The sequence below is a fragment of the Apus apus genome, chromosome 7 (genome assembly GCF_020740795.1).
Source record: "Apus apus isolate bApuApu2 chromosome 7, bApuApu2.pri.cur, whole genome shotgun sequence".
Lineage (NCBI taxonomy): Eukaryota > Metazoa > Chordata > Aves > Apodiformes > Apodidae > Apus > Apus apus.
Window position 1 is genome coordinate 3144565 of NC_067288.1, and position 20394 is coordinate 3164958.

The 20394-nt window shown below is 42.8% G+C and overlaps 1 protein-coding gene across 5 annotated transcripts in view; it reads right to left on the reverse strand.

Moving 5' to 3' along the window:
- COP1 (COP1 E3 ubiquitin ligase) overlaps positions 1 to 20394 on the reverse strand; it is a 128838-nt gene that overhangs the window by 59341 nt on the left and 49103 nt on the right. For all 5 annotated transcript variants that reach the window (XM_051625047.1, XM_051625045.1, XM_051625046.1 and 2 more), the window contains 3 exons: positions 16016 to 16159; positions 6155 to 6263; positions 4321 to 4402 (listed from right to left, as the gene is read on the reverse strand). In XM_051625047.1, the coding sequence (XP_051481007.1) occupies positions 4321 to 4402; positions 6155 to 6263; positions 16016 to 16159 (335 nt within the window). The remainder of the gene's footprint in view (positions 1 to 4320; positions 4403 to 6154; positions 6264 to 16015; positions 16160 to 20394) is intronic.

Sequence of the window (20394 nt, forward strand, 5' to 3'; positions counted from 1 at the left end):
GCCATAAAAAAGGATCTATGCAACATATTACACGTAATGAAACATGTCAAGTTTCACCTAGAACTGCCCATTATTTTCCAAAAAGAACTGACAGGTTAATAAAGCATAATTCATAAGGGTAGAGATTACTTGCTGTAGCTTTCAGCGATTTTGCTGAGGTTGAGGCAGCAATTATCTAATGTACAGATGTCTTGATAACACTTAGAATTGTGTTGATGACAAGCAACCATCTGAGATTGACTGTTTTCTAGAACACATGTTCTCAAAGCATATGTTTCCTAATTTTACAGCTACTGAGACAGACATCTCTTTATGTGACCAAATGCCTACCCCTTACCAAACAAGATGCCTCCACAACAGCTTGTTTAAAATGTTTAGGTCTTTTCAAGATCTTTTTCATTTGCTTGAAGCTTTACACCAACTGTGTGAGCTTATAAATTCATTTTCTACATACCAGTTCTGTGTCCAAACACCAAATAAGAGATGGAAGCCTGCACTGCAATATCTGAAGGGTTGATGTACACAGCTGATACACAGAAAATAAGGATGTTTCATCCAGCCTGTTAATTCTTACAATTCTTATCTGCTCATGTGATGGGAGGGGCTGCTGTTACTCTGAAAAAGCTGTACATCAGGACTAGGACACTGCTACCAGAAAACTTGTTTATACAGATTTGAAGGAACCCTAGGAAAGGAGGAAGCTGATGAATTGTCCTGCTAGGTAAAAATTTTGATCCACTGCCCTGCGCAGGTCAGGAAAATGATGTAAAATTATGTCTGTTAGCAGGCAATGACCACAGGGTATTCCTCCCTGTGCAAGGCAACCAGGTATTCTGGTTGGCATTTTAACTACTGACATCTTGACCTTTCAAGGTATTCCCAGTTGAATCCAACAACCCCACAAATCTCCAGGAAACCAGCCAACTTCTTTTAGCCAGGAAAATGAGCAAATTGAAAGTTCAACCTGGTATTTTAAGAGTCATAAACATCTATACCTCTAGTTATAGGTGGAGGCTGAAGGAGCAAAGTGTCACTGAAAATAAAGCTTCAAACAGTCCTCTGAAGTCCTCAACAAAGCTGGGAGCAAACTCTGATGTGCAGTTCTCAGGTTAGTTTCCCCTCTAAAAGTCCATGCTTCTTTTGTATGAAGCCAACTCTGAAAATCTGCTTTGGCTCACTGAATTCAGGGACACTACAAAAAAACTGCTGCAGGATTAGCACCCATGGTCTCACTTACCAAGGCAGCATGGAAACAACTTTCCTTATACATAATAGAGATGGCTGCAGTCGTCCTTGCCATGAGACAATGAAAAGTAACCTCTCACTACAGGCTAGAGCTCAGGCACTCATGTTCTGCTCCATCTCTCACTTTTGAGCCAGGAAATAGCAAAGGGCCTACAGCTAACAGAAAGGACAGAAAACCAGGACCCTCTTCAGCTTGAACCTCCTTGAGCTTCAAAACAAAGCCCTGAGCAGAGAACAAATGCTTCATCACTCCAGAACACACCTCTACCACAGCAGAAACTTCAACTCTACCCACATGGCTTCACAAAATATTTTGCTCTCTCTCATCTAACTTTTCCATGCCCATTAACCTACATTCCCAATCCAGAACAGACAGGGATGTTGGGCTGAGAAGCAGCTGGAAGTCACTAGGTAAGTGCTCTAACTCCAGCCCTATCCTGGCACTTCAATAGAATCATTTTGCTTTCACAAAATTAAATAATCTTTTCTCAAATAGCAGAAATTTACCCTTTGTTACTATCATGAGAATTATAGCTTCTACCATTACTATGTGCACAAAAGAACTGAAATTAAGATTGTGCTGTTTCCCCAGCACTCATTTTACCTGCTGCTGTCTAGTTGGTCCATAGCTTTGGGTCCCTATAGACACACTCAACTACCTTTACCCCTTTGAAAGGGAAGGGCATGACAACTGTACATAAAAGTGAGCTTTTCATACACACACTAGCTACTCCAAATACAATAGTGCTTTTATACTCTCATTACCTGCTATTAAAGTAGAAAAATCTTCCACAAATAAGCATCTTGGATTGCCTTCCTCTAACAACAAGGACAATGCAGGACCCTGAGGATGCTGTTTGTAATTTTATCATTTTATCCTCCATTTGTTAGCACCCCTTTGCTGTGCCTGAGCCCTGGCAGAGACAGCTGTGAAGCCCTGAGAGAGTGTCTCATCTAAAAGCTCCTTCCCCAAAACATGCCTACTGAGAATACTAAGTGCTTTAAAAATTAGCTTCCAACTTGAAAAGATCAAGGAGAGAGAGGCAGATACACAGGCAAGTGGGCAAAACTTGTTAAGCTGTCACTTTATTGCTGGCTTGTCCTGATCACTTGACAAGAAAATGTTATGCTTTCCAGGGAAGCACAGTGAGATTAGATCCTTTTGCTCTGGTCACACCAATCTCTATCAACATTGATATTTCTTGTAAGAAGGCCCAGTGTGGCCTCACATGGGCAGACAAGTAAAAGAGGACAGGAAGGGTACAGAAAAACTTGGGATTTAGCACCAGATGCTGTGCCTGGCACATTATATTATATGTATTATATATTATATTATATTATATTATATTATATATATTATAGTATATATTATATTATATGTATTATATGTCCCCAAAGCTGGCCAGAAGTTAACCCAACACTCATGAACATAAGCAGAAAGACAAAAGTTTAAGCTAGGCAGGTTTAAGTTAAAGTTACCCTTTCCTCACATCTAACCCTTTTGATATGACTGCTTTAATGGTAGGTGACACTATCACATTAAATTGACATTTGCTCCTACTGCTTTGTACCCTAAAGACTTGTAAAATCTCTTCTTATTTCAAGTACTTCCACACAGCACTCGTTTGTCTCTAATGGACTTGTTACGTATGCAAATCACAGCAGAAGTGAATGAGAAAATGTTCCCACCCAGTTTTATTCACCAAAACCCCAAAACACCTTCAAAAGACCTTTGTGAATCGAAATGCAAATGATGCAGATCTGCAGACTTTAGGGCAGTAATTTCTAAGTAAACACTATGCTTTTAGAAGCTATTACTGAAGGCATGAATGGTTAAACTAGAGACAGGATCTCTGCTTGCAGCTGGCTTTGCAAAACTGGACAACTTGTTAACATGCTAATAAATGCATATCTACCTGGCAGATAAGCTTTTTGAAATGCATAGCATGAGTGGGGAGCAACAGTGATGAAGAGGTTGATAATTTACAAGGTGAACGTTCACTGCTGCTGTGTTGAAGCACAAAGAAAACATTCTTGACTTCCACCAAAAAGGGGGAGGGGGAAATGTGTACAAAACATTTTAAACCCACCTTAAATTAAAAAAAAGGTTAGAGCTACATTCTGCAAATGGAATTACTGCCAAATGCACCTGAGGGACAATAATACAGCTTTCCTTTGAAACAGAGTTTTAAAGCATTTTAGAGGGGGGAGCAGCTTGCTAGGTTTTCATGTTTCTGAAGAATTAATTTATCATTTCAAAGCAAATCATCATGAACTCTGTCCAGAGCTGCATCAGCCCATCTGGGAGATTTGATCCCTACTGACTATGAAAGGAACTCTAAAGCTCTTGCTGCTTACTAACTCTAATTTGATACTGTAAACATAATACAGAAAAAATCTTGTTCATAGGGATGAAGACTATGACATCCCACTTGGGGCTATCCTTTTCTTTAGAAGTTTCCTCTTTCTTCTAAGCAGAGGAATGTTTCTCTACCAAGGGTTTGTCTTAAAGGTTTTCCAAAAGCCCTTTGTCAAATGGACCCCAAAGTGTGGAAAGCCAGGAGTTGCTCCTAACACTCCCATTCAGTCCACCATCTGTGTTATGCTCCAAGAAACACAAGACAGCTTGAAAGTGGGAAGCTTCTCACTGTGCATGGCCTTTAACATTCAGAGCCACAGGTAAAGAGAGCAGCAAGTATTTTTGACTTCTGCTTTTTCCTCGACAACCTCATTTTTGAAATATAAGTACATGCTGTTCATTTCAAAGGCCCCAGGGCTTTAACTCAACAAGCTTAACTAATGTTAAAACACATTTTGCTTTGTTCAGTGTCCCAGAAAATGCTAGCTGTAGAGCATATTACCCCAAAATGTGAACATTGCACAAAGAAATCTTAATCCAAACAAAGCCTCTCCTTTAGGATCTGAACGGTTCAGTAATATTTTGAAACAATCACCACATCAACTACAATACTGAAGGCATGTGAGGAATCTGCTACTTGAACTACCACGTTTTTGTTCCTCAAAGGGAATACAGAGTGTAAGCCTTCTGCAGAGAGACTGAAAAAAGAATCCTACCTTTGGCATCATCAGAGCCTGAAGCCAACAGCTTTGGGTCCATCAAATTGAAGTCAACACTCCAGCACCTTTTCTCATGTTCCTGTTTAGAGAAATAAGAAAAATATTGCAAGGTAGTGAGCTGTAATCTGATAAAACAGTAAGAAAAACCCCACACATGCTGTTTGGTATAAATTGTCTGGAGAGTCCTGGACAGAGAAGCTTACTGTGTTTAGCAGTTTCTCAAAAATACATTTTTTTCCTCTCAAATAGATCAATGCTTGCAGTATGCCACAAAAGCAGAAGACAATACAACAGCAATTTTAAAAGCTAAAACTGATTGTATTTTTTTACTTGAAAGAAAAATATAGTTATTTTTGGAAATAGACATTAAAGATGTGTGGTTGCAGCACAGTTTGACTGGCTGTGGTTCCTCCATGTGCTGCTTCCTATTCTGCTATTAGATCACAGTTGCATCTCCAAATATTGGTAAGATGCCTGTTCAAAGCCATTTCAAACACCCACTCAAAGTCCAGGAAACCCTCACCTTCCAATCAAGTTGTTCAACAGAACTTCTAGTGGTTCTCCAGTCAAATAAATACTCCTAACAAGGCTGCATGTTCTCCCCCAAAACACAGAACAGTTGTTGTACTTGCTACACTGGCACATCCCACAAGGAAGCAAAGCACTGCATTGAATGAAACCCAAAATTCAGTCAAATCCTTTGTTTAAAGTCTTGCAAGATGATGACAGGAAAAGCTTGCCAGGACAAAGTCACTAAAGGATTTCTAATACACGTGAAGCAGATGTCAGTATGCATGCCTGTATGCAAATCCAAATAAATAATTCAAGTAATCTGATAGGAAGCAAAATGAATTTGTTTTAACACAAGCAACAGCTGCTCCCCTCCAGGTTCATTATTCAGCCTCAAAAAGAAATGCAAAACTTACATGAGAGGAAAACAGACAAGATTTTGTCCAGTATCATTTTTTTTAATTGATAGAAAAAGGATTAGTGAAAAAAAGCATTATAAAATAGCAAAAACACAATTAAGAGGCAAACAAAGGCTTAAATAGGAATTAAAACTTAGGTTGAAATGTCAAGATGGGGGAACTGAAGGCCAGTCTGCAGTTCATTCATTATCACTGACCAGTTTCCAAGCACTGTGCTACCTCCACAACAGCCTGCAGCACTTCCAGGCTCTCTGAGAACAGACCATCTTCTCTGCCAGCCTCCTTGTTCAGACCACAAGCTTCCCAGAACCCATTATACAGAAACAGTGTTCAAATTGCATGAAAAGACAAAATGCCAGAAAGTTCTCCTGAAACAGGTCTCACTGTTGAGCTCAGCCCACCTGCATGCAAGCACTGAGTAGGCAAGGCAGGACTGTCCCAGGAAGGGTTTTGCCTGCTGCTCCCTTCTCCCAGCCCTGCCACTTCATGTCTGCATTCTGCTCTTTTGCTTTATGAGCCCCTGCAGCAGCAATCACCACAGTTTTTTACAAAAGCCTGAAGCAGAACAGGTATGAAGAGACTGAGGTTTCTAGTGAAAGGTGAGATAAACAACTTCCAGAAGCTGATTTCTCCCTGTGCAGATTCTCTGCCTGAAAGCAGCAGCAAGAAAAAGTCAACCTCCTTGTGGCTGTGACAAGAAGATACAGCTGCCTCCCAGAGAGGACTACAGCTCAATAGAGCTGTGAGAATGACATGCACCTACCAAACAGGAGGAGCATCTGTTTCACCCTGTGGAATGGAAAAGCCCATTGCTAAGACTAAAAGCAGACCCTCAGACTGAAGACTGATGCCCCGACGTGATCCACGGTGTAGGAAAGTCTTGCTCCCTGACTGCATGTTACCTGGTAGACTTTGGATCTTTGTCCTGTGAATCCATCCCAAAGGATGACGGTGCCTTCATAGTCACTGCTGGCTAGCAGGTTCTTGTGGTAACTACTCCAGCTGATACAGCTGAAAAAGAAAGAGCCCAGGTCAGTCTTACATGAAATCCTACCTTAGAAGACAACAATCACACAGCATTCTATTAAGCCACCTCACTGAAACACTCAGGAAAAGACAAAACCAAAACCCACCAGAGATACAACAAACTTTCCTCCACAAACTACAAGAAAAGCTTTATTGGCTCAAGATGAAGTGCCAGGATTTGGGATTGTCTTCCCATCCTCCCCCATATTCATCTCTAATCCAGCAATTATTTCGCTACTTGAATTCCACCCAAATTCTCTTGCCAATAGCTACTACTGTTACCCTTCCCACAAAGATAACTACTTCCCTAACAGGATATATATATGTAAAACACATAGGTGCATGGATGGTAAATCTACCCTTCCTCTGGCACATATGTAATGTTCTATACATGCACGTATGTGCAAATCAAAGTTCTTCTGAGAAACTACTTTGTTCTCTGTAAATACAGAAACACCTCCCCTTCCTACCCAGGAGGAAACAGCAGTTTGTTTGCTATGAGCACTTTAGGACATGTTTCTGACTGAGAACTGCAAAATACATGGCACAGGATTGTATTTTCAACTTAATTAAGTGGCTGTGCAAAACTAGATGACAATTCCACTGACAAACTCTAACCACCAGCAGCCAAAACAGGAGCGGTGACACTGCCAAGCCACATTTGTAGCATTCTGGCACTATGCCTCCACTCTGACTCCCAAAAAAATGTGACAGAGGTAAGAAAATCTGTAGTATGTGTTCACCAATTTTTGGACCATCTGGCAGAAAAGTATGCCAGTTGGTATCAACTGTGACACATGGAGGAGAAGCTGAACTGACAGATCCAATTCGTGCAGGTCGTCAAACAGCTCTGACACAGCTAACTAGATTAAGTTAGCCTTGGGGGCAAGCTTTAACCAACAATATAAACTAGAAGACCACGACTCTGACTTTTCAGTACTGGCTTGATCACAGCAGCTACACACTGAAATATGATGTAGGTACATGGATATTGACTTAGGAGTATTATATCTTGGCAAATTCTTGGTTCCACTAGACACTTGCAGATTGTTCTCCTTTGGAATTTACACACAAGGGGAAAATAATTTTCCTTTTTTAAGTTTGTTGACTATAAACCCTTATTTTAATTAGTTAACAGCAAGCAGCATTGGTCAAACTTATTGGGGTGTGAGTTTTATAACCCAAGGGACAATGCACACCAACCACTAATAGCTCACCACCATTGAGCTGCACAGAATCAACAAGCTTATTTGAGGATCTGGTGCAACTAAGTGCTGGAAGGCAAGAAACTCAACTGGTTTTTAAGACAAATTTGAATAAAACCACAGAAGGAATAACATGCTATTGGTGCTTGCATCAGCAGGAAGCTTCACTGAGTGATCCAAAAGACTTCCAGCTCTGACTGCCCCTCTCTGCACAAGTTAAAATCTGAAACTTAAAGAAACAAGACAGTCATCCAACAGCAGCAGCTTTCCACAAGCCTCTTGCACCACTTTTTGGAGGAAACCTTCAGGAAACACCTTCTGCAGTGCACCACTGGAAGCTTTTTTTAGAATGGCCAGTAGAGAGAGACATTTGGTGACACTGCTTTCAAGCCATCAAGCACTTCCCCCTGTGCACACTTCTACCTATAGGCCTATCCACATGGTCACATGCTTCCTCTGTATAAAAGCAGCCCTTGGTTTTAAAGCTTTGCAGTCAGAAACTTAGTTTTATTTACCCAGTGTAAGTCACCATCTTTAACCACCAGCTGCTAAGAGGATGGTTGAGGTGGTACAGCTCAGACAATGCTTTGTCCAGTTTCACCTCTATGATACGGCATTTAATAAGAAAATGTTACTGGTCCTCAGCCCTTGTAGGCACAGGGACTGTCCACAAATGCATCAAATAGCCTCAGTCTTTAACAAAAACACTGGCTAACTTCAGGGCAACTGGGGTCCTGAGCTGGTAAGACAGGGATGGGGAGCAGAATACCCCTCCTGTAATCCAGGAGGAAGTAGTTAGTGACCTGCTGTGCCACTTAGATCCTAACAAGTCTATGGGACCAGATGGGATTCATTGTAGGGTGCTGAGGCAGCTGGCAAAAAAGAACTGTTTAAGTCCCTCTCCATCATTTATCAATAGTTCTGGCTGACTGGGAAGGTCCCAGATGACCGGAGGTTGGCCTATGTGACACCCATCCACAAGAAGGAGGATCCATGAAACTATAGGTCTGCCAGCCTGACCTCAGTGCCTGGCAAGGTTATGAAGCAGATCATCCCGAGTGCCATCAAGCAGCATGTACAAGACAACCAGGGGATCAGGCCCAGACAACGTGGGTTTAGGAAGGGAAGGTCCTGCCTGACCTGACTAATCTGATCTCCTTCTATGACTGAGTGACCCACCTAGTGGATGAGAAGGCTGTGGATGTGGTCTACCTAGAATTCAGTCTCCCACAGCATCCTCCTGGAAAAGCTGGCAGCCCATGGCTTGGACAGGTGCACTCTTTGCTGGGTTAAAAACTGGCTGGATGACCAGGCTCAGAGAGTGGTGGTGAATGGAGCTGCATCCAGCTGGTGTCTGGTTACCAGTGGTGTCCCCCGGGCATCAGTGGGGATTATGTTGATCCTTAGTAAGCTCACAGATGACACCAACTTGGGGGAGAGTGTCCATCTGCTGGAGGCTAGGATGACACTACAGAGGGACCTGGACAGGCTGGATTGATGGGCCAAGGCCAACAGTATGAGGCTCAACAAGACCAAGTGGCAGGTCTCACACTTTGGCACAACAACCCCAGGCAGCCCTACAGACTGGGGGGAGAGTGGCTGGAGAGTGACCCAGCAGAGAGGGACCTGGGCGTACTGGTTGACAACCAGTTGAACATGAGCCAGCAGTGTGCCCAGGTGGCCTGGAAGGCCAATGGCATCCTGGCTTGTATCAGGAATAGTGTGGCCAGCAGGAGCAGGGATGTGATTCTTCCCCCTGTACACAGCACTGGGGAGGCCTCACCTCGAGTCCTGGGTGCAGCTCTAGGCCCCTCACTGCAAGAAGGATATTGAGGTGCTGGAGAAGGTCCAGAGGAGAGCAACAAGGCTGGTGAAAAGACTAGAGGGAAAATCTTACAGGGATAGGCTGAGGGAGCTTCTCCAGGCTAAACAGCCCCAGAAGAGACTCAGGGGGAACCCTTTTCACTCTCTACAACCCCCTGAAGGGACGCTGCAGTTCTGCAGTCAGGTGGGGTTCAAGGACTTCTCCCAGGCAACTAGTGACAGGATGAGAGGGCCTGGCCTGAAGTTGTGCCAGGGGAGGTTTAGGTTGGATATTAGGAAGCACTTCCTCACAGAAAGGGTGAGGAGACATTGGAATGGACTGCCCAGGGAAGTGGGGGAGTCACCAACCCTGGATGTGTTCAAGGAAAGGCTGGATGTGGCACTCAGTGCCATGGACTAGCCGACATGGTGGTGTTAGGTGACAGGTTGGACTTGATGATCTCAGAGGTCTTTTCCAGCCTCAATGATTCTGTGATTATGCCAGCTCTTATATACTCATACATGAGTATACAATACTTAATATACTACCTTTAGGTACCCACAGAAAAGCAGTCCATGATTTACTCAGAGAGGCTTAAGTGTCTCCCTCAGGACCAAATGAAGCTGCCGGTCACTGCCCGCCAGGACTGTGAGATGAAGGCTGCAGCAGCCCAGAGACAGCCATTCTGACATCTGGAGTCTTGTTTCCAGGCAGCACAGTCACTGATGGAAGAAAATGTGGTTTGGAGTCCTAGAGCTACAATGCAGCAAGACTCTGGGCTGGGAGCAGCCTCCTGCTAATGGCAGGGGTTAGACACTGCACTAGACATGTATCTGTTCCAGTTTTTCCCCCCTGCCATCTTATCTCCACTGAAGTCAGGGCTTCAAGCAGCTTAAGAAGAAAATCTGTAAGTTTAGCCATCACATAAAAGCAGGAAGAACACAGCCCCAGGACACATTTTAGAGAAGGCAGTCTTTTATCTAGGCAGCTTTGAGAGTATGTCAGGCTCCATCAGAAGGTGGAGAGGGTCTGGACCAGACATGCTGGTGCCACCTTGGCTGGTTAGAGGGTGGATGCACTAGGAAGGGGAGAATGAGATCTACATCAGACTGTCAGAGGAGAGCTGGGTATTGCAAGATGAACTATGAAGAGGTTAATCACACAACTACACCTTGTCAAAAAAGAAATCACCCCAGCCTATGAAAATCAGGAATTCATGAGTAGGTATAAAAATACAACAGAGTTTAACAGTTCTATTTGAGATGTGACAGATCTAAGGATCTAAGAAATGTCAGGTTTGTAGGGAGAGGTAATATTTTATCAGGTCAATATAGATGGAGAAAAATGAAGGGTTTTGGTGCTCAAAACCATGTCCATTTGGTCTGGCACAGCAAAGATCAAGCTAAGCATTCTGTCCCACTGAAGTCTGATGCTGTTAATGAGGGGTTAACACTCACTGGGAAAGCATTTGTAGATAGACTGAGAGGGGAAACAGGAACTGACAGGCAAAAAACGTTCAGGGATTTGCAGCCACTAAGTGGTTCAATTAACACCTTTTAAGTCACACACACCATAAGTCTTTCATTTTTAAGCAATATGATTAAAGGCTCATAATAAAACAAAACCAACCCTGTGTCAGCCCTCTGCATTAATTCTCCCCTCATCATCACCCAACTCTCTTTTACCAAGTCTGAGACTAGAACTTTCTCCTTGACATTGCAACACCTGAGCTTCTTTATAACTTAAGTTCTCAAAAGTAACCTCTGCAGAGCAGCACGATTCAGGGTTGGATGCTGTGGAGGGAAGCTCCCTCTCCAGGTAAAGGATGCTTTTTACCAAGGGCTGACTGTCCTTTTTATTCTCTGGCATCTATGATGATACAGGCCAGAAAGGCTGTCCTGGAGCTGGGACATTATGATGTTTCTCTTCCAAGTGGCTTCCCTGGGACCTACAAAGGGTTGAGAAGCTATTGCCATGCTCCCCTCAAGGGAAGAGCTGATCTTTCTTCCATGCCTAACACAGGTGATTTTGCTGACACTTTGAACACATCTACTGGTTTTGATTCCCTTGAGATTATTATAATGGGTAACAAATTGAGTAACATACTCAATTTGTATCGGGGAACAAGCTGAAGAGGGTGAAAGGGCAAAGGTGAGATGGATCATAAATGCAGCTTAGAGAGTCCTCCAACAGTTTAAGCATTGAAAACCCACAAGTACATAAAAATAACCTTCTGTAGACAACCTTTAGAAGGCCTGCAGCCACATCCAGGAGAAATTGAGATGTGGAAGGATAAAAAAAATGCTACCTAGGGCTGAAATAATGCATAATTCAGTGCTGGATTAAAAGGAGTTGTGCAAGGCTGTCTTTTATTTTAAATACTAGTAGCTGTATGTTTTCAGTTTTTGCTTTGTTCTTTAATCCAAAAACAGGGCAACAGTTACTCCCCAGAGGTGTATCTTGCCATAAATTGTGACAGCTTTTCTTCCTTGGAGATTAACCTGGAGAAACTCTAGTTGAAAGTTAATCACTGACCTCTGAAAACACTCTGCTAACCTCAGCATCTGATCCGGACACAAAGAAATCCTGACCCTGTAAAGATTTATGTGCATCCTTCATTTTATTCAGACACACAAGTGGGGCCAGCTCAGTTAGCACCGTCAGTAGCACTGATGTTTCTTTCATGAGCCAGTGTTTTTATGGCTCAGATGCCTGAAATCCAGGCTCAAGTTATCCAGTGTCTACTGCCCCTCTGGCGGTGAGTTAAATGGAGTTAAAGCTTTAAATAAGGCACAAGTTGCTATGGTTTGATCTGCTTCTGAGTGCCAAGTACTTCAGGTCCAGTCTATTACCATGAGTCAACTGGTGCCCAGTAGTTTTAGGACTGAAATGTTTTCAAGGGAGTAATCTATTATTGCAAGGAACATCCACGTGAATAACAGCACTAACCAAATAGTCCAGAAACATCCAGAACTACATTCCCATTATGAATGTTTAAAAGCCTTTTTGCTAATCAATCCAAAGAAAACCTCTAGTAGAGTTAAGAAACAAATACTTTCAAATAAAAACTTCACCTTATTGCAAACTGAAAGTGATGCAGTTACTCTGAAAACTGGAATTAATAAAAGTTGAAGGTATATTTCCTTATAACCTGTTTAGTGTCAAACATGTTCTGAACTGGAAATAATGGGCATCCAACACAAGCACTCGGGAGGTTTTTCAGCATAAAGAGTGCACATACCTCTCCAAACACAAAGCTAAAAAAACCCACTATGGGAAGTTTTTGCTTACTTTAGACTTACTAGTAAGAGCTGACTGTCATTTTAAAATCTGACAGCAATATGCCCATGAACTGCTATGACGACAGAACAATCATCCATCTGATTTATTGACACCAAAAATTGAAAACAATAAAATACTAGCAGCCTCCTAAAAAAAGCCTACTGATGGCTTGCTTGAACTGCAGTTGGCTAAACAGATGCAGCTGATTTTAGAGGCCTGTGGCAACATCTATCACTGAAATACAGCTGCTGCAAACACCCAGTGGTGAGCATGCAGAATACTAAACATGGCTTTCAAAAGCATGTTTACCTAACCACACTTGCACATCACCTATTGTAGATTAACGAGGCCTAAAGCCAATTTCTTTTACCTGAAAGCTACATCTCCTTTTTCTCCCCCTATAACCTATGGCAAAACAACAGATCTGCCTCTTGAATAAATGGGAGAAGAGCTGTGGCTGGCTTCTAGCCATTCATCCTCTTCTTGTCCTTTCCCATCTCCTCCTGCACGGGGGGAGCCACAGATTATGGTCTTCCATAGCTAGGGACACAGCAAGTCATAATTAGCTCACAGGGTGCTGTTTATAGCTACTACACAATGCCCGGATTTGTTTCTTGTACTGAAGCTATGAATCTGTAAATGGGATTTTTATGAGGATTTGTGTGTCATCTTGTGTTTTTCCTGGAAGCTTATGCCACTGTCATTCCCCAGGGGATGCAATACACATTTACCAGAAACCCGACACGCTGACTTCCTCCTAGTTCTTAAAAATAGGGATGAGAAAGCTCAGCAGCTGATGAAAAAAAGAATGTATTTAAGAAGCAGGTGGGTGTAAAAAAAGGGGGCTGGAAAAGAGGAAGAAAGACTCAGCTACAGCTGGTACCAGGGCTCTGCTCCAGAAAAGCCTACAATCAGTTACTGCTGGCATGAAGCTCAACCTTTCAGCAGGCACCCAGCTGGCACACAGCAGAGCAGGGCTGGGCTGGTGCCAGCCCCATCCTGGGCAAGGGCTTCCCTTCTGCAGCTGCTCCAGGCCAGCAGACTTGCTCTTGGCCAGACACGAGTCCTTACAAATGCTGTCACCTGTCTGCTTTTATAAAAGGCCACCAGAGCTGCTGCTCCTCCAAAAGCTGAGTCACCAACACAAGCACTAACGATTTACGTTCCAGCATCATCACTCTGAATAAGGTTAACCAGGATCAATCTAGGGTGAGCTTCCCGTGACACATCTTCAGGAAGCCAAAGTGCCTGCAGACAGCTCTGGTGCCACGCGAGGACAGAAGGGACATGGCCAGCCATGCCAGTGTCACATGCCAGCTTCAGCAGAACAGACGTGTCACCAGATCCCATCTGCATGCAGACCCCTGCATTTCTGCTGGGAAGAGGGGTACCACCCATGTGCCAGAGCAGAAATATGTCTGCCTTGGATACCAGAAGAAGCACTAGCAGGTGGAACAAGCCTCAGAAAGAAGCTACACCTCCAGCCAAATTAAAATCAACAGCTTCAAGCCAAGGCTTTTTACAAAAAGCAGGCTCCACTTGTTTAGATTTTTTTTCATTAAAATACAGGCACATTTTCAGCATACTGCAATATTCCATAATGAAATTACAGCCTTCATCTCTATCTTCTCCCCCAAGCTACACCACTTCAGAATAGCAAGTCATTATGCTGCTCAACGCCGCGCCAGCGAACCCCGGCACCAGTGACTGGCAGCACAGCTAATGGATATAGCAAGGATGCCTCTGACTGACAGCCTGACTTTATTTGTCAAAGCCAAAAAGCACTCACATGCCAAAGGAAGGTTGATATAATGTGGAGGTGCCAATGGGGAAAAAAAAAAAAGCATTTATTCAGAGGAATGAGAGAAACAGACAAAGAAGAAGACCCTGTCCACCTCCGCTGAGACACACAGCATCAGAGGAAAATTCATTTGCATCATCATATATCTATATACACACACACATATATAATGTATATATGCATGAAATTTGAGAAAGAGAAGAAATCTTGAATGCAAGCAGCATCTTGTCTGGAGCACAAAGCTGACAAGAGTAACGTCACTGAAGGCACTAACACAGCTCTGCTCACCAGCAGCTGCCGGAGAAGGGAGAACAAACAACTACCTAATGCCTGGCAGGATCAACTTCAATACTGTCAAATTTGAAGTAACAAGTTTGGAAGTTGTCTCAGACAGACAGAAATACCTAACACACATTGCTTTTCCCCTTCTAATTAAGGCAAAAGGTGTTAATCGACTGCTAGATGGTTCTCCTATTATTCTGCTCTTCTTTCCAGAGTAATGAAGCTGAACAGTGTGAACCCTGCTATGACTCAGGCAAAAATGGTGAGTATTTCACAAATTCAGCAAAACACAGGCTCCATAATCAGCGTGGCTTTTTGATCCAAATCCCTCTCAGATTGCTTTTACCCTTTTTGAAAGCCAGTCCCAGGGTCATCTGCATTCACACCTTTTCCTTCATAGAATAGTGTTACACAACTCCAAAGAATAATCAGCACAAGTGATACAGAAGTGACTGCTTCATCATCAGAAATGTGTCAGCTACAAAACTTAACATGACTTTTATGCTCTCAAGTAGGCTTGCAAACATTATTAATCTTGTTGCACAACATGGTTTTTGTGGAAGCCAGGCTGTTATCTAAATTTATTACTTACACTTTTGTTGGTGCTTTACTGTTTTCAGAATGTAGAGTACCAACTAAAAACAAATGAGCTCAAAGACACCAGAGACTTGTATTAGAATTCCAGACTGGTTTGACTGACTGTACTATTTACTTTTGAGCTTTAACAGAATTTTTGATTAAGGATTTTTAAGTTACTTCAGCTGGATTATTTCAATTGAAGACCTGACACAGTGGTCTATATTTCTTTGGTTTAAGTCATCTCAAAAGAAAGAAACAGGTTGACAGTAACAATAGTAACACAGAAGCAAAAATCAGGGCAAGGTCTTTTCCCAAGGCTTATTTCCTGAGGATTAGCAGCCTCTCAGCAGAATGGAAACCAACTGGTTGAGGAAGAGAGCATGAAGAATTTGGTGACTATTGCAAAGAACTGGGCACAGAAGTTACCTTGAGGCTAGCCAAGACTTTACCTGGAACAAGTCCACTACTCTGCTTTTACTCTCCTTTTAACTGCATAGGTATCCCACAGCATTTGCAAGGAATGCAAAAGCAGTCCTCTACCCTTTGTCTCTTTCTCCTCCAGATACGTGGCCCTGCTATTATGTTGGATGGGCCCAGTGTACACAAGTAACAGTGCTTGTGCCACCCAACCCCACCCAGTGTTCAAACAAAGCTCTCCACCAGCTCCTGCTTTCCTCCTTCCCCATCCCATCCCCACAGGGGTTAAAGAAAGCAAAGCAGTTACTGCACATAAACAAGCACATGGAAGAGGCCCTCTAAGCTCAAACACAAAGTCAACACCTACCTGATTTTGGAATTACAGGTCATTTCATTCTCCGGGTAGTGAATATCCACGGCATCCTGAATGACTGTACCATACTCATAGACTTTAATCTTCTTTGTCACCCCAGCGATGGCAAAGTAGTCACAGTCTCGGTCGAACTCAATACTGAGGAACAAAAGCATAGGTTGAGAACTCTGGAACACAACACCTGTACTTACCAGCAGGATATTTTACCATCTAAACATCTCACTATGGCAGAGCTGATGATCACAAATACCCCCATTCAGAGCACTTGGTCAGGTCTGGCACACACACACCCCAACAGCGTGTAGTTCTTGCTCTCAGGCACCATTTCCTTATCCTCTCCAAACATCCACATCTCCATTTACCAAAAACAGGACCACTTGTGGTAGCACAATCTCCCTCCAGCAGTCAGGATCTTTGTTCAGACACTCTAGAGGTTCTCTAGTTCATCTACACCATCTACACTACGTGGTATCCAGATGTCAGAGCTGACAGCTAGTCCTGGAAACATGCTCAACGTTCAGCTGCACACTCCAGGAACAACAGGATGAGTGCCCATCGATTTCTCCCAGTTGCACTGCTGCATCCCTTAGCTCCTGTACACAGCAGCTTGGTGAACTCTGAGCGTTAAGGCAGAGTAAACTAGTGTTTGTGGAAAAAGCCTTCTAAAATTCCCTGAGTAACAGAAGGTTGAAACATATATAATCAGTACTGTAAAAACCATGACTTCCACCTAGGGTTGCTTGTGGAAACTGACAGCACACCTTCTCTCTTGAACTGCAGGGCAAGTTTGTAATAGATACCAATGAAGTTGGAAGTAAAAGCAGTCACCTTATAACAAAGTTAAGCTGCAAACGAGAAAAGCCTGAGGTTGTACACGAAATACATCTGAGAGAAAGGCAAGGCAGTGTGTTATAAACAGCTAATGTCATTGCTACCTTCGCAGCTCGGAAGGGCTCAAGAGAAACCTATCGAGACACTTAGCAGGCAGGCAAGTAGACTTGCTCCCTAGAAGCAGCTCCTGCCTGCAGCCTGCCATTGCCAGTAGGGCAGGGTGGATGGTGGGTGTGCATCCATACCTACTCTCAGGAGCATCAGCCTCAGCAAGACACCAGTTTGGTACTCCCAGAAAGGTTTTAGGGGTAGCATTTACCCTCAGGCTGCAGGTTTCTGTGATCGGTATCCAGCTCTCCTCAAGCTTCTTGACTGCATAATCAACCTGCTACTCTGAAGGGTCTCTTTTGGGGTTCTTCTACTCATTTCAATCTCTGCTGCCCCCATGACATTTTCTTCCAAGAAACCACTGCATTTGTGAAGTAGGCAGCAAGTTCTGAATGAGTTCGGAGAAAACCAAGTTTAACCTGATTTTACATTCATACAGCTTGAAAAATCCTGAGAGCAAGGGTATTTAAGGTACCTTTCTACAATTATAAAGCATTAAGCCAATTACAAGAGAGAGGGCTCTTTAGGCTGCCCCCATAGCTGTAATAGCTAGAATTTCCTACCCCTCAACAGAGCTGACAAGTTGAAGGCACTGAAATGCCTTCAAAGGGAAAATAAATGCTAGCAGAGTTTTCAAGTCCTTGTAAAGAAGATATCACCAAGTTATTTTTAAACTGGATGGAGAGAAAGGATTGTTGATATGCAGCCTGATAGTACAAAATAATTCCATGAAACAGCTTGGAACTTGGCCTTTTAAGGCAGGCACTGGAACTTCTCAGAAGCAGTGGCAGGAGATAGTCCCACTCACCACTACCTGCTCGCTAGAGGAGAAACGAGCTGGTTGGGTCAAGCCTGTAAAATCACAAGCCCCTGAAAAAGCAAACAAGAAGCAATGTGCTTATGGCCAGGGAATAAAGCAAGCAAGCAGGCAGGCATCTATTTAAATAAAATGGGAGAGGGAAAGAAGTCATCTAAGGAGCCAGACAGCTCTCCCCTTGCCCCAGATCTACCCTAGCCTAATTGCTTTTTATAGAAGCAGGGTGAAAGCACCATTCAGGCCTGCCTTGTCTTGTCAGCTCACCCTGTTCTGTGGAAGAATTTTTATAATCGAAAGTCTCTATAACAATAAAATGGATTTACTTGTACCACAGTCTTAATTGAACTGCTGTCTCAGCTCCTGCTCCCTGCCCTGTGGATTCAGGTAAAGCACAACTAAACTGATGGCAGCGATTCATCTACTTGGATTCAATTTATACCTTTAGCCTTCTCCTGCTGAAGGAAAAAAATATAATGTATTGCAACGTCTGGTAAAAAGCCAAGTTATTAGAACAGAACAGAACCTCTTTCACCTGGGGTGGATTTGCTTCTCTAGCATTAATTCAATCTTTTTTTTCTTAAACAGAAACTTGCTGTAGACATAACAAATGAGTATTTCAGTATGTCTATAAAAGTTAACACACCATTAAAAAAATTAATAAAAAGCATCAACCAATGAAATTGATTGTCAGACCTGTGACCTTCAAACAGCATCAAAGACACTGCAGGGAGAAAAAGGAAGCAGAAATAAAGCAGCACCTGTACAGATGTTGGCTGGCTGAGAGAGACAGGCAAGCCCAACACAGCAAGCTTCACCTTGGCCTCCATCATCTGTGCACAGTCCTGGTGCTGCAAGCGCTCTACTAAAAGCTAACTGGCAGAAAAGGAAAGGATTTACAAAGAAAAACATCAACAATCTAAGCAGCTAATGAGGTGGATTATTTATCATATAAATCTATTCCTAATATTTGCAAAGCTCTGCTTCCCCCTGGACTCAGCAGGATTAGCACCAGCAGCCCACTTGCACAGCAACAGTTATTTTAGTGCGCTTTCCCCCAAGTCTTCCAAACACATTTAGTATTTAGCAAGGCTTATTTGCATTTAACTAGCTCAATGATATTCCTGTCATTTATTGCTTGAAGTCATTGTTTCAATGTAAGCACTTTGCTTATGCACAAGCTTATCTGTATGAAAATTCACTTCGTTTTATTTTGTCAAAAGACACAACAGGGGCAGCTCTGGAGAACAACAACCTTCTGGTTTGCAGGTGATACCTTTCTGCAGGCAAACTGAATTAGGACATTAGCACAACAATAACATGCCACACAGCAATAGGAAAGACTTCATCCCTTTTTGTCAAAAAGGGCATCAAGTCAAGAGATAAACCAGCTAGACAAACAGCATCCTCGTGGGGAGGGGCACAATGCCACCAGCAAGCCAAAACAACACACAAAGCATGTGCAACAGCTATTCGTGTCCTGCTAAAATAAGAGCAATGTGTTTGGGTAGCACTGTTTTAAGTAGACTTAACATTGGACTGACAGTGGAGGTTTTCACCACCTCAGGGAGCAGATGAACCACCAACTGTCTGTCCTATAAACCTGCCTCAGTCCCAGCTTGAAGTAACCTCCTTTAGAGATAGGAAACCAGCTCAATTTGCATTTTTTAAGGCTGCATAGGAGGCAGGCCATGCTTTAGATCATCTGAACATCCTTGGACTAGCAGTGGTCCTTCCTTCTCAAAGAAATGCATGTTAGAATCAATTAGCAATTTCTCTTTTTTTTTAAACCTATTTTTCAACACCATATTTCTGACCAATAAAGACTAGATGAATTTTTATAAGGAATCTCTTGGCAACCAACATGTGGATATTTGAAAATTATTTGTAAGTGTGCAAAAGAATTTTCTTCTAAAAATAAGATTGAAAGGAACTGATTATTTTGTTCTAAGGAAAAAGAGACATTTCTGGTTTCCAAGTCAGTTTTCCTTTTCCTAAGAAATGAATGACCAGTGTTCTCTGGAAATACAACTAAGAGCTGCTAAAAAGTAAACACATTCTCAGGGTTCTTGTTGCTCTGCTGCTTATCTTTATTCTCAATCTGAGAGATTATAAATCAATTGCTATATTTAATGCTAAAACCTTTGATCTTGGAGAGCACTTGTAGCTAACAAATGGAATTTAAAAATAAATTGCTTCTGAAAAATGTCTGGAAGCTTGGGTTGGTGTTGAGGGTAGACCAGTGGGGAAATAGTAGAGCATGAGGAGTATTTACCAGTTCTTCCACTGTGTAAAGCCTTGCCATGTTCACATCCTGATGGTGGATGCAATTGCTCCCCACATCCCTGGGGGACACTCCAGAGTTAGAGAACACATACAGATAGGCAGATAAATTGATGAAACACATGAAGCAGTTGCCTTGGCATAAGGGTTATGAACAAGGCAACAGCAACACTGGTGTTCCACAAGTCACTCACACTAGAACTAGAAGGCACTCACCAGGAGATTGATTTGGCACAGATGAGTCCCCTCCCAGTCACACTTTAAAAACCACACACACATTCCAGGTACTTACTCCAGGCAAGACATAATGGTGGTAGAGTGAACCTGACAACAGTCA